Source organism: Cebus imitator, unplaced genomic scaffold (assembly GCF_001604975.1).
Source record: "Cebus imitator isolate Cc_AM_T3 unplaced genomic scaffold, Cebus_imitator-1.0 Scaffold381, whole genome shotgun sequence".
In the NCBI taxonomy this organism is placed as follows: Eukaryota; Metazoa; Chordata; class Mammalia; order Primates; family Cebidae; genus Cebus; species Cebus imitator.
In genome coordinates this window covers 2,140,705-2,154,714 of record NW_016107696.1, presented here as the reverse complement: position 1 = coordinate 2,154,714, position 14,010 = coordinate 2,140,705, and the positions used below count along the sequence as shown (strand labels likewise).

The following is a 14,010-nucleotide window of genomic DNA, read 5'->3' as shown; positions in this document are numbered from 1 at the left end:
AACAAATTTTCATCAATGTGAACAATTATTAATTTGAAAGTTAATTATTAAAGGATGAAAGTGGAGATTTCTTTTTGTTATTTGAAGTCTTATTAGGTTGATGTTTCTCATACCGATGTTTATGGGAGACATTCTGAAAAATTTGGAGAACAAGAATTGTGGTTATAAGCCCAATCATGACTCTTTATCTGCACTGATCTAGAGCTTTGCCAGTCAAATTGTTTTATATCATTAACACCTCATTATACCTCATTTTCAGACAATCTCCACTACTAGTTATGAGAGTAGTCAGGGCATAGATACAATGTCCTTATTTTCCATATTAGAACAAGTAGACATCGTCTGATATGTAGCGTATAAGGAAGAAATATTTGACATTGGAACTCTCAGAATCCACAAGGCAAGTTGCCATAGCTCTGGGGAGAGTGACAGCTTGAATGTAGTAGATAAACAACTAATGTTTTGAGTACTAAAATTGTATGACAAATGGTTTCCCTTTGGTCAACATCAGCCCTTTGACTTTTAGAAAATTAGACATTAAAATTATACACAAGAACAGAAAACCAAACACCACATGTTCTCACTCATAGGTGTGTGTTGAACAATGAGAACACATGGGCACAGGGACGGGAGCATCGCACACTGGGGTCTGTTGGAGGGGGAGTTAGGGGAGGGACAGTGGGTGCTGGGGAGGTTGGGGAGGGATAACATGGGGAGAAATGCCAGATATAGGTGATGGGGGGGATGGAGGCAGCAAACCACCTTGCCATGTATATACCTATGCAACAATCCTGCATGATCTGCACAGGTACTCCAGAACCTAAAGTGCAATAAAAAATAATAATAATAAAAATTATACTTATTTTTTCCTCTACCCCTTTGCCAGGGAATGGCCTATAACTGTGCTTCTTAAATCTTACCACCAGCAGGCAGGGGAGAGCGAATGCATATACTCCATATACTCAAGTTTTTTGGGGATGCAGAGCAAAGCATTCCATCCACCCAGGGAGTTTTCTTTTTGTCTCATATTTTATCCAAAACCTTATTAACATTTTACCTTCTACTCATTGTTCCTGTTTAAATATACAAATAATGACTACATTTATTAAATATTAAATTACTTAAATTTTTCCCAAAATACATGAGTAGATTTAATGCTGCTGGGTGATTGCTGTGTTTATGTTTGACTTTGAGAACCATCCCCCTCATTTCGGCTATGATATGCTTCAGGGAAGGGACTGCTTCTTGTAACTTTCTGTTTTCCAGATACCAAGTGTAGTGCTTGGCATAGAGGTGATATGAATAATGTGTGCTTATGTTGGATATGTATCTATTTATCCCATTCGAGTACATGTGCAATGCTTAATAAGTGTTTCGTAAGTAAATGAATGATAGCATGCTTACATTAGGAACATGTGTTTATATTCTTGGAAAGCCTCTGTGTGGAAAAAAAATAGGTATATATTTTTGGTTCTTAACCTTTAAATGTTCATTTTTTTAGATGTCTGAATACAGTTTTTCATGTGTTTATTGTCAAAGAGTTTTCTGCTCCAAAATTTTCCTGTGGTTGGGATATCGAGACATCTTTTTGGCTCTTTTCTGCATATTTTCATGTATTTTTACATGTTCTGTTTTTGTCTTTGTTTTAGTATCTCCTATTTCTTTAAATTTGATACATATACCGATTTTATGATAAAAATATTTATTTTATGTCTGATTATCTATCTTTGGCATATAAGTTCACAGTGGCTAATTATCTCTTGCATGTTTTGATTTATGATTTTATCAACTCATGTCCCTTGAATTTTAACTATAGGATTTTTTGAAGCCTTGTTTTGAAGTGCATTCTTCCAGAGAGGATTTACATTTGATTTTGCCAGGTGCCTGGGATTATTTAAAATTGCACTTTGGGTTTTCTGAGCCACATAGATCCTGGAAATTTTCACCCTAACACCATGTAAGTTCAACCTCCTAGTTAGCATTTGACATTTTTTCCCTCCTTTCCTCCCAGTTTATCCAGACCCAAATCCTATCATACAGGCAGATTTCTTCATTATTTCCCTCTCCTTTTTCCCTTTATACCTCTAAAGATGTCAGCATTTGAGGAGTTCCAAATTCATCGGCAGTCTTTGACCCAATCCCCACCGACATTGACCCCAGCTCTGCTTCCTGCCTCTGTGTACCTGGGCACCTTGCCCCGTTTTTCCAGCTAAAACTAACTTGAAACCCTCACCAGGATTGGCAGGTGCCCCTAGGGCAAAGGTGTAGCATGAACAGGGAGGGGTCTCTGGCCTGTTTGAAATTTGTTTTCTTTTGGATTTTGGTCTCTGGAGAATTTTCCTTTCTTGTTTTCCATACATGTATGCCTTTGAAAATAATACTAAGATACTTTATTTTGCATTTAGGAAAAATTGGAGGAGTTCTCTGATTATTTAGTCCATTGGAGACAATAAATTTTCTCTGGACAATAAATAAGCTCTTGAGTGTTTGCTGTGTGTAAGGCACATGACTGACCCCTCTCACACTGGAGAAACATGAGCATCCTGGTCAGTAATGAAAATGGGATATTCTGCACTATCCTGTCTAGATCTCCTAGTGGCAGACATTTTCATGGTGAATACAGTTTTTAGTGTCCCTGGATTCTTATCTATAATACAAAGCGACTGGACTAGCTGATCTTTATGGATCCTTCCAGTCCTAAATGTTCTGCCCTCCATGACTCCCAAAACACTATAGTTTGTTTTCTTTTTTGATGCTTACAGTGGTTCAGCTGACGTCCTGAGCTCAGTTACCCCTGTCTCATTTAGAAAACCGTTCTGTCTCTCTCTTATTTCTATTTATGTATACATTTATTTATTTTACTGTTTTGCCAATCTGCATGTACTTCCTAGTGCTTTGATCTTTCAGGAAACACCGGGAATAAGTGTCTTCTCTGTCCCCCCACAGGTCGCTTCCCTGGGAGTCACTACCTTCACCTTATGTGCTCTGTGCATAGACCGCTTCCGAGCTGCCACCAACGTGCAGATGTACTATGAAATGATCGAAAACTGTTCTTCAACAACTGCCAAACTTGCTGTTATATGGGTGGGAGCTCTACTGTTAGCACTTCCAGAAGTTGTTCTCCGCCAGCTGAGCAAGGAGGATTTGGGGTTTAGCGACCGAGCTCCGGCAGAAAGGTGCATTATTAAGATCTCTCCTGACTTACCGGACACCATCTACGTTCTAGCCCTCACCTACGACGGTGCGAGACTCTGGTGGTATTTTGGCTGTTACTTTTGTTTGCCCACGCTTTTCACCATCACCTGCTCTCTGGTGACTGCAAGGAAAATCCGCAAAGCAGAGAAAGCCTGTACCCGAGGGAATAAGCGGCAGATTCAGCTAGAGAGCCAGATGAACTGTACTGTAGTGGCACTGACCATTTTATATGGATTTTGCATTATTCCTGAAAATATCTGCAACATTGTTACTGCCTACATGGCTGCAGGGGTTTCGCAGCAGACAATGGACCTCCTTAATATCATCAGCCAGTTCCTTTTGTTCTTTAAGTCCTGCGTCACCCCAGTCCTCCTTTTCTGTCTCTGCAAACCCTTCAGTCGGGCCTTCATGGAGTGCTGCTGCTGTTGCTGTGAGGAATGCATTCAGAAGTCTTCCACAGTGACCAGTGATGACAATGACAACGAGTACACCACGGAACTCGAACTCTCGCCCTTCAGCACCATCCGCCGAGAAATGTCCACCTTTGCTTCTGTTGGAACTCATTGCTGAAGGGCGGTACTTGGTTGGGTCATTTTATTTGTTTGATTTTCATATCCTGTGAAAGTTTTTAATTCCTATTTTTCCTTATAGGGAAAAATGCAAAAAAGAAATAATAAAGAAATATTAACTGCTGTAGAACTGATTTTACAAATTAATATTTGTGCTTTGAAAAAAGTTTCTATTTAGTTATTTAAGAAGAATGAGAAGGTCAATAGTTTTAGATGATTTTATCTGGTACGGTGCTAATATTTTATTTGAAAAAAGTTACTGCAACTTAACTTAAAATTCCTAACATCTTTTCTTCTTTTAAAAACACAATTATTGTATATTGATTATAGCCATGTGATTTTGTAGGTTATTTTATATTTGAGTTGTGATTGAAAGTATACTGTATATGGTATTGTGAGATGATTTGTACTTGGAAGCATTCACAAAGTAGCACCAAATAAATTACACTTTATTCTTTAATGTCATTGTCAATCTACTTTTAACAAATATTCAATAAATCTTCTAATTGCCTTAAAGATCCAATTACTGGTTCTATGCACAATTTAAAACTGGCCTTACTATTTTATAATATATTTTCTTTTAAGGCAGGTAATCATTATGTAATAAAGAAGTTTTTCTAATAGCAGTATTTTATATGCATGATTCATAAAACAATATTGTATGTTAAAACAAAGATGTATTTTAAATATTCAGGCATAGATGTCAAATTACTTCTGAATATTTATAAAATATGAATAAATAACAGAGTAGGAAGAAAGTTTCTGTTTTTTTAAAATTCACCTCTGAAGTAGCACATAGAGTTACAGGTTTTCCCTTGAGGAATTATGGGCAGAATCAAGAATTTTTAAAATGCAGTTGTCATCTGATTTCCTCTGAACACTGACCTTTGAAGCTTTGTGAATCCTACATAAAGCGCTCTGAGTTCTAATTTTTCTCCTTTTGAAAAATAAACTTGACTAAATCTATACAACTTAATTTCTTTAAGTGCAATGAAAGTATGGGAGTGGAATAATAAAATATTCATATATCTTTATGAGAACATTCAAATACTACCTTTACATTGATACTTCATAAACTCTGAATAAAAAAACCTAACCTCCTCCATTGGGAGTATTTGGATCCCCTCTTTTGCCTCTTCAGGAATTTAAATATCAGCAATTGTATAGGATGCCTGCTGTGTGGGACACATGTCTAACTCAGATGGCAGAGACCATGATCTAGTGAAACAGTGATATGTAAAAGCTACCAAAGAAGATGAGTAGTTGAATGTCTGTCTTCAGAAAAATCTTGTTATAGGGGAACCCAGTTTTCTTGCTGGGAAAATGTATTTTCTGCTTGATGATTTCTGTTCTACTCAGCATAAGTAAGTCAGTATTCCTTTTTCCAAATTATAGCATGATGTTATTTAAAAATCATTAAACAGATTGTGGTACAAATGAAACTCAGGTTAACTAAGTGGGAGTGCCCACGCTATCTCCCTTTTCCCAGTCCAATACTTTTCAAAGGGATTTTTCCCACCATTGTGTGTATCCATGGGATCTGCAGGAGAATAAAAACAAGGCACCATTGTCTTCCTATAGATCCCTGTAATAGGTCTTTGGAAAAATTCTCAAGAGGACACCTGAGCTAGGTTTTGGTTGCTGAGCAGATCAGCAATTCTGATTCCATAGTGTCAGTTTAGTCACTTTATAAATCAAGGAACGATTGAGCATGCCATGTAGAAAAGGTTCTAACCTATTACCTGAGTAACTTAAGGCAAATAGGTCAGTCTCAGATCTTACAAAATTAGGCAGGGGTGACATGGTCAGGAAAAAAATAAATACGTAGACAACTATGATATAAGCTGGGGCTTGTTGGGTGCCTTAGGACGGCGTGAAGTTCTGCGATAGTTTTGAGTAGAGAGAATACATGTTGGATTAGAAGGGAGCATGAAAGGTTTTATGAGATAACTGAATGGGTGGGCTTTTAGAAGGAGCTGATGAAAGATTGTGTGAGGAGTGGACACTTCAGGAAGAGAGAGCTAATTTATAAGGATTAGAGGAAGAAATCACTGGGTGTCGCTGAAGAATAAACAGTCCGGTTTGACTTCTGTGCTACGTGTGCATAGAAGCCTTGTGGAAAATATTACTGAAAATATGTATCAAGGCCATCTAATAAAAGGGCCATGTTTTGAAAGATGTTTAGATGGTGGTGCTTCAGGAAATGGGGCTTTGCTTTTAAGGTTTTTGAGTGTGGAGAAATAGTATCACAACTCTGCAATAGAAAGATTGACATGGGGGCTGGGTGCGGTGGCTCACGCCTGTAATCCCAGCACTTTGGGAGGCCAGGGCAGGTGGATCATGAGGTCAAGAGATCAAGACCATCCTGGCCAACATAGTGAAACCCTGTCTCTACTGAAAAATACAAAAATTAGCTAGGCGTGCTGGTGTGTGCCTGTAGTCCCAGGTACTAGGGAGGCTGAGGCAGAAGAATTGCTTGAACCCAGGAGGGGGAGGTTGCAGTGAGCCGAGATCACACCACTGTACTCCAGCCTGGCACCTCGTGACAGAGCAAGACTCTGTTTCAAAAAAAAAAAAAAGAAAGAAAGATCAACTTGGAAACAGTTTAAATTGGCTGGTAGAGTTCAGTCTGAGCATGGAAAAGCGACTAGGAAGCTATTATAAGGATTGAACCACAATGGAGGCAGCAGGAACTTAAATTTTCATTTTCATTTATACTTGCCTTTCAACTTTTTGTAGTCACAATGTTCTTTCTTATTGAATCCTCCTTCTGTCAAAGTGGAGACTTTGATAACTCAAAATAAATTGTCCCAAGTATAAAGTAATTTCAAAGTTTTCTTATAGTCTGGTGGTTTTCACAAAAACCAATTTCTATAACATACTTTTAAAAAATTGTTAATCATTTCTGTTCAACATTTCTCCCAGCCTAGATCCTATCCAATGTCCTCCAATCCTCATAAAAAAAGAAAAAGAAAAAAAAAAAAAAGAAACTCACATCTAAGATTAAGTCAGTAAAGTTTCAATTAATCAGAAAACACTAGGAATGGAGTTTTTGGTTACTTAACAGGAATACTTTTGTGGTTTCAGTGTAGTCAATGAAAATATTTTCAAAATATATGTCAATCTCAATAACTAGATATTATAATTAACTCAATTTAACATTTATTTGATGATTCACAATTTTGAAGCCTTTGAATGTACGACTTCAAGCAGTAAGAATGCTGGCGTGATGGCGGGAAGTAACAGTGAAGTGACACTCTGAGGGATCAGTGGTTGAGAGGGAAGAAGGTAGGAGGAAGAGCTTAACAGAAGAAAAGAGTCAAATCCTTATTGTTCCAGTTTATAGATGTAAGTAATTTACTGAATTCTAAGAAAATGCTGATACTTATTTTAAAAGCTGTATTCCTAATGTCTTTTTTTCTCATCAGTTCCTTATTTCTCATAAAAGTAAAATTAGAATAAAAGATCCATTTCTTTAAAAATTATGGTGAGATTGATTTTAGCGTGTTATATAAAGTAGCAAGTGATATTGAGGGCAGGGCATTAAGTAATAGCTCTTTCATTATATCTCAGCTAATTTATTCAACAACGATTGAGTGAGTACTATTATATGTTGAGCATCATCGTAGGTACATGTGATATAGCTGTGAATAAATCATCAGGAAGCTTTGCCCTCTCTTGTTGCGACAGACAGACACTCTAAATAAGGAGAATACATAGTATTTTTGATAGTGAAAGTTACCACAGAGGAAAGGAGTACCAGGGTAAGGTGGGGTTATGAAGAAGACCTTATTGCTAAGATGACATTTAATTAAGATTTAAAAGAGCGATCAAGTCTTATAGAAACTGGGGGAAACAGCAGGTTCTGAGGTAGGACTATGTCTGATAGATTTCAGGAATGTAAAGTGGCTAGTGAAGCTGGAAAAAAAGAAAGAGGAAGAGAAGCAGCAGATGAGATCAGAGAGCTACAGGGAGGCCTTGTGAACTATTGTAATGATGGCTTTTTATTCTTAGTAACACATCATTGGAGGGTTTTAGATGAAGTGACCTGATTTTTTTTAAACTAACAATTTTATCTATTTATTTTTAGTATTACCATATAGTTAATATACAGTAAATTCACTCCTGTTAGCACACAGTCCTGAGCATGCACAGTTGTGTAACCACCACTACAAAGTATAAAAGTCTCATCATTTTAGAAAATCTTCCCATCCCCCTTTGTAGCCAACCTTATTTCATTCCCTGCCCAACCACTCATCTGTCTTCTGTCTTTATAATTTTGATTGTTGCAGAATGCCATAAAAATGGAATTGTATAGTACGTAGCATTTCCATCTGGCTTCTTTCACTAGCAGAGTAGGTTAGATGTTGATTCATGTTGTGTGTATTGGTAGTTTGTCTCCTTCCATTGCTGAGGAGTATTCCAGTGTATGAATGTAGCACAGTGTGTTTATGCATTTCTTTCTCAGTTGAGGGACATCTGATTGTTTTGAAACTTGGTGATTATGAATAAAGCCACTATAAATGTTCAAATGTTCACATACAGGTTTTCATGTGACCACAAGTTTTCATGTCTGTTTGGTAAATAGGAACGAGAATTTTGGGTGATATCATAAGTATATTTTTTAACTTTATAAGAAACTGCCAACTGTTTGCTAAAGTTGCTATACCATTTTGCATTCCTACCTGCAATGTATATTGTCAATAGTCCTTCGTATTGCCAGTTTTTTTTTTTTTTTTTTTTTTTTTTTTAAGTTTTAACCATTGTAATGTGTGTGCAGTGGTATCTCACTGTGGCTTTGGACTTCTCTACTCAATTTCATTTTTTTAAAAAGTTGCCCAACAGAGAAGTTGAAAGACAGGAACAATGAATGCATGTTTACTATTTACCTAAAGTCACCCACCATGTACTATGTGTTCACACTTGCTTTATTTTTTCTCCAATTTTTTCTCACCACTTGAAAAAAAAGTTACAGGTTACAGACATTATTGATGTTTCCTCCATAAACATCTCAGCATGTTACCTCTTAAGAAGAAGAATATTTTCCTACTTAACACAATACCATCATCAGAGTCAAGACATTAAACATGAAACAGTATCATTCCCTAATAGATAGTTCATTTTCAGATTTCTCAAATTATTCCCAATGATGTTCATTATGGAGTTTCCCTTACAGAAGGGCTTTCCCTGCCCATTTCCCTCCTCCCTTTTTAAATTGTCATATTGGATTATCACTAATTATCTTAGTTGGGGATGCCTCAAAAACAAAAGTTGGAGAGAAAATGATCTGGGTGTCAGTGATGGATTTGCTCTTTCTTTTCTGAATACTTTGAGATACATTAGTCTGCAGTTTTTTTATTTGTTTTTTACTTGTGATGACTTTCTCTGGCTCTAATGTCACAGTGTCACTGGCCTCATAAAGTGAGTTGAGAAATGTTCCTTTCTTGATTTTCCGAAAGAATTTTTGAAGGATTGCTATTATTTCTTCTTAAATAATAAATTTAGAAAAATTTATGGGTAAAATCATTTCAGTTGGGGATTTTATTTGTTGAAATATTTCAGATTATGAATTCAGTTTTATTACTTCTTGTAGGTATATCTGCATTTTCAATTTTTTCATGAGTTGGTCTTGGTAATTTGTGTTTTTATATGAATTTGTGAATCTCATTTAAGTTATCTAATTTATTATAATAAAGTTATTCATAACATTCTCTTATGTAATAGATAATGTTGAGTGTTAACTTGCCTGGGTCAAGGAATGCCTGACACTCATCTAGGAGTTAAAAAATTATTTCTGGGTATGTCTGAGAAGATGTTTCCAGAATAAATTAGCAATTAAGTAGTACTTAGACATTAAACACATCTCTCTGAATGGAAGAAAATTTTCAAAGCAATAATGTAAGATTATACCTTAAGAAACTAGCACATGATGAGCAAACTAAATCCAAAGCAAAGCTAAGAAAGAAACTAATAAAGATTAGAGTAAACATCAATAAAATATAAGACAGGAGAAAAAAATCAATAAAATTAGTGTTGCTTCTTTGAAAAGAGGAACAAAATTAGCAAATCTTTTACTAGGCTTTTATAAGGAAAATAGAGAAGACACAAATTTTCAAAATCAGGAATGAAAGAGGGAACATTACTATCCACCCTGCAGAAATGAAAAATAAGATATGTTAGGGTCCTTCAGAAATGCAAAACCAATAGCACATAAATAAACATATAGTCGGGGATTTATTATGGAAATTAGTTTGCATAATTGTAGAGGATAAGAAGTCCCATATTATGCTGTCTGCAGGCTGAAAAACCAGAAAAGTTGGTGATGTAATTCAGTCTGAGTCTGAAGGCCTGAGAACCTGCTTGCTGGTATAAATCCAGGATCCAAAGGCCTGAGAATATGGAGTGCTGATGTCCAAGGCCAAGAGGTGAATATGCTAGCTTAGGAAAAGACAGCAAAATCACCCATCGTCCACCTCTTTGTTCTAGTCAGGCCCTTCATGGATTGGATGACTCTAGCCCACTTTGGTGAGGGCAGATGTTCTTTACTCAGTCTACTCATTCAAGTGCTAATCTCTCTGGAAACACTCTCACAGACACAATCAGAAGTAATGTTTTACAGTTGTCTGGGAATCCCTTAGCACAGTCAAGCTGACACATAAAATTAACCATCACAGAGGATATACTTGTTTCTTAGGGAAATTGTAACAAAATGCCACAAACAGAGTGGCGTAAAATAATAAGAATGTATTCTCTGTCAGTTCTGGAGACTAGAAGTCCAAAATCAAGGTGTTGGCAGAGCCGTGCTTCCTCTTAAGCGTCTGGGATGAGCTTGTCCAACCCACAGCCCACAGGCTGCATGTGGCCCAGGATGGCTTTGAATGCAGCCCAACACAAATCAGTAAACTTTCTGAAAACACGATGAGATTTTTTTTGCAATTTTTTTTTGGCTCATCATATCAGCTATCATTAGTGTTAGTGTGTGTTATATGTGGCCCAGGGAAGCTAAAAGACTGGATACCTCTGCTCTAGGAGAAGATCCTTTATAACACCAAAATAATCTGCCCTCATCTTCCCAAGGCCATTTTCTCCCTGTGTGCCTCTTCTCACAAAAACACTGGTCATGGCCGATTAATAGTCCATCCTTTCCAATATGACCTCATCTAACTTAACTAATATCGTACATAATTAATTAATACTTTAGTTAGTATATCTGCAATGTCTTATTTCAAATAAGGTCACATTCTGAAGAACTGAAGGTTAGGGCTTCCACATACCTTTCTGAGTGACACAAGTCAGCCCTGTGCGGGCAGTCTAAACAGAAGACTGAATTCCTTGAACTGGAAATTACACCACAGGCTTTCTGGTTCTCAGGCTTTCAGAATCAGGCCAAATCACATCACCAGCTTTCCTGGTTCTACAGCTTGAAGACAGCATATTGTGGAAATTCTCAGCCTCCATAATCACGCCGGCTAATTCCCATAATAAATCCTGTCATGCATATATCCATATGTCCTATTAGTTCTGTTTCTCTGGAGAACTCCAATAGATCGTATAACTCTTTGTTTCTGCAAAGTTGGTAGTGATGTGCTTTGTTTTATTCCTGATTTTAACAATCTGTCTCTTGTCTCTTTCTTTTGGTCAGCTTAAAGATTTGTCACTTTTGTTAAGCTTTCTAAAGAACCAACATTAATTTGTGTTTTATTCATTGTTTTTCTGTTTTACACTTCCTTGATTTTTACTCTAATGCTTATTATTTCTTTTTTTAGCCTCATAAAGAGCTTAGATATTGCCAGTTCATCCTAACAACAAGTAAGAAGCCCAACAGACTAAAAAGTAAACACCTCTTCTAGGATTTGGAAGAGCGACGAGGACACAGGGCAAACTGCTGCCCGGAAGACTGGAGAGACAAATGAAGCCAAGGGGTCCTGGCTGATTTACCAGAGCAGAGACTAAATGAGCGGAACCCACCACAGGAACCAGTACCTCGGTAGGAAATCTTGAGCTGTCATTGACAGACTGCTGGAGGCTCAGTGTGGACAACTCTGAGTTACAAAGCCCAAGGGGATCCAGTCACTAGGGGGGACTTCACAGTTTTGTGAGATTTACCTCCAGGAGCTTAACCAGGTTCTCACAGTAAATACTGAAGAAAAATCTCTTTATGCTTCCAGCAGGAAGAGGGAAAAAGTAACCATTTGAGATACAACAGAGCACTCTGTTCTTAACAAGTTCTGCCCTCCAGAGAAACTAGTTGGCTGGAGGCTAGCCTGCTGGCGTGTTAACAGAGAGTAACTGGCCTGGGAAAAAGGAAATACACAACTCTGGCCAGCTCTAGTCTTCCACATGAGACAAGAAAAATACCCAACTCAAGCCTACTCTAGGCATCCCCTCCCAGCCAATGGAAGAGAAAAACAAACAATCAAACAAGGAACACCTATGAATGTCACAGTCCAGAGACATACACTTACTTAAAGACAGACATAATTATAAAAACTGTAGAATGCTTCCTGTTCCCCCATCTTATCACAACATTACTAAAGGCCTATTTATAGCAGTTCCTTTCACCTAATACATCATGTCTAGCTATCAAGAAAAAGTTACAAGGCAAAAATCACAATTTGAAAAGAGAGCAAGCATCAGAATTACACATGGCAGGAATTATCAAACCAGGAATTAAAAACGACTATGGTTAATATGCTAAGGGCTGTAATAGACAGCATGCAAGAACAGATGGGGAATTTAAATGAAGAGATGGAAATTCTAGGAACAAGAAATGCTAAAGATCAAAAAAACTGTAACAGAAAGGAAGGATGATTTTGATGGGCTTACTAGTAGACTGGACCTAGCTGAAGACAGACTGTTTGAGCTTGAGGATATCTCAATGGAAGTTTGCATTAAGAAAAGAAAAGAGAACCAAGACTGAAAAAACAAAGCAAACAAACAAAAAACAACCCCAGAACAGAATATCTAAGACCCGTCGGACAGTTACAAAAAATATACCATACAAGTCATGGGAATACTAGAAGGAAAATAAAAAGATACAAAAAAAATTTGAAACAATAATGACTGAGAATTACCTCAAATTAGAGTCAGACACCAAACCACAGATCCAGGTGGCTCAGAGAACAAGCAGAATAAATGTTAAAAAACAAACAAAAACTGTACCTACACATGTCATTTTCAAGCTACAAAAAAATCCAAATTAAAGAATAGAAAGGTCCTAAAAGAAGCCAGAAGGGGGAAAAGAAACTTTTCTGATAGAGGAACAAAGATAAGACTTATATCTGACTTCTCCTCAGAAATCATGCAAGTGAGAAGAGAATGAAGTGAAATATTTAAAGCATCGAGAGGAAAGAAAAACAGCCTAGGATTCTATGCCTGTGAAATTATTTTTCAAAAGTGAAGGATAAATAAAGACTTTCTCAAACAAACAAAAATTAAGGGAGTCTGTTGCCAGTAGACCTACCTTGCAAGAAAGGTAAAAAGTTCTTTAGAGAGAAGAAAAATAATATAAGTCAGAAACTTGGCTTTATAGAAAGAAAAGATGAGCATCGGGGGATAGGAAACATAAAAAATTGTTGGACCCTCCTCTCAAATTTGCTGTGAACTTAAAATTGCTAGCAAAAAATTGTCTTTAAAAAATTCTGGCTGGCCATATGAAAATTTAGACTACAGGTGGCATGATGAATTTAGAGACCACCTAGAGGTCATTACTGTGATCCAGAAGCGAAGAATTAGGTGGATTAGGACGGCAAAGCAGAGGTGAGGAGACATGGGTTCTGGATTCTGGATGTATTTTAAATATATAGCTGACAGGATTTGTTGATGAATTGTGTATTATTTCATTTTGCATTGCTATAAGGGAACACCTGAGGCTGGGTAATTGATAAAGAAAAGAGGTTTATTTGGCTCAAGTTTCTGCAGATTGTACAAGAAACGGCACCAGCATCTGCTTAACTTTCGTGAAGCCTCAGGAAACTTTTACTTATGGCAGAAGGAAGGTAGAGTCAGCGTGTCATATGGTAAGAGAGCAAGTCAGAGAGAGGCCAGGCTCTTTTAAACCACTAGCCCTCATGTGAACTAATAGAGTGAGAAGTCACTCATTAACCCAGGGAGGGAACCAAGACATGCATGAGGGATCCACTTCCATGATCCAAACACCTGCCACTAGGCCCCATCTCCAACAGTGGGGATCACATTTCAACATGAGAATTGGAGGGGACAAATATCCAGAAGATATAAGATTGTA

General features: G+C 37.2%; 1 protein-coding gene across 1 annotated transcript; it reads left to right on the top strand.

The window, feature by feature from the left end:
• Positions 1 to 2,736: 2,736 nt before the first annotated feature.
• LOC108288650 (prosaposin receptor GPR37-like) lies at positions 2,737 to 4,287 on the top strand (the record flags this gene model as incomplete). Its single annotated transcript, XM_037731092.1, has 1 exon — positions 2,737 to 4,287. A coding segment is annotated over one exon (1,029 nt), but the record flags the coding sequence as incomplete, so codon positions are not given.
• Positions 4,288 to 14,010: the final 9,723 nt, after the last annotated feature.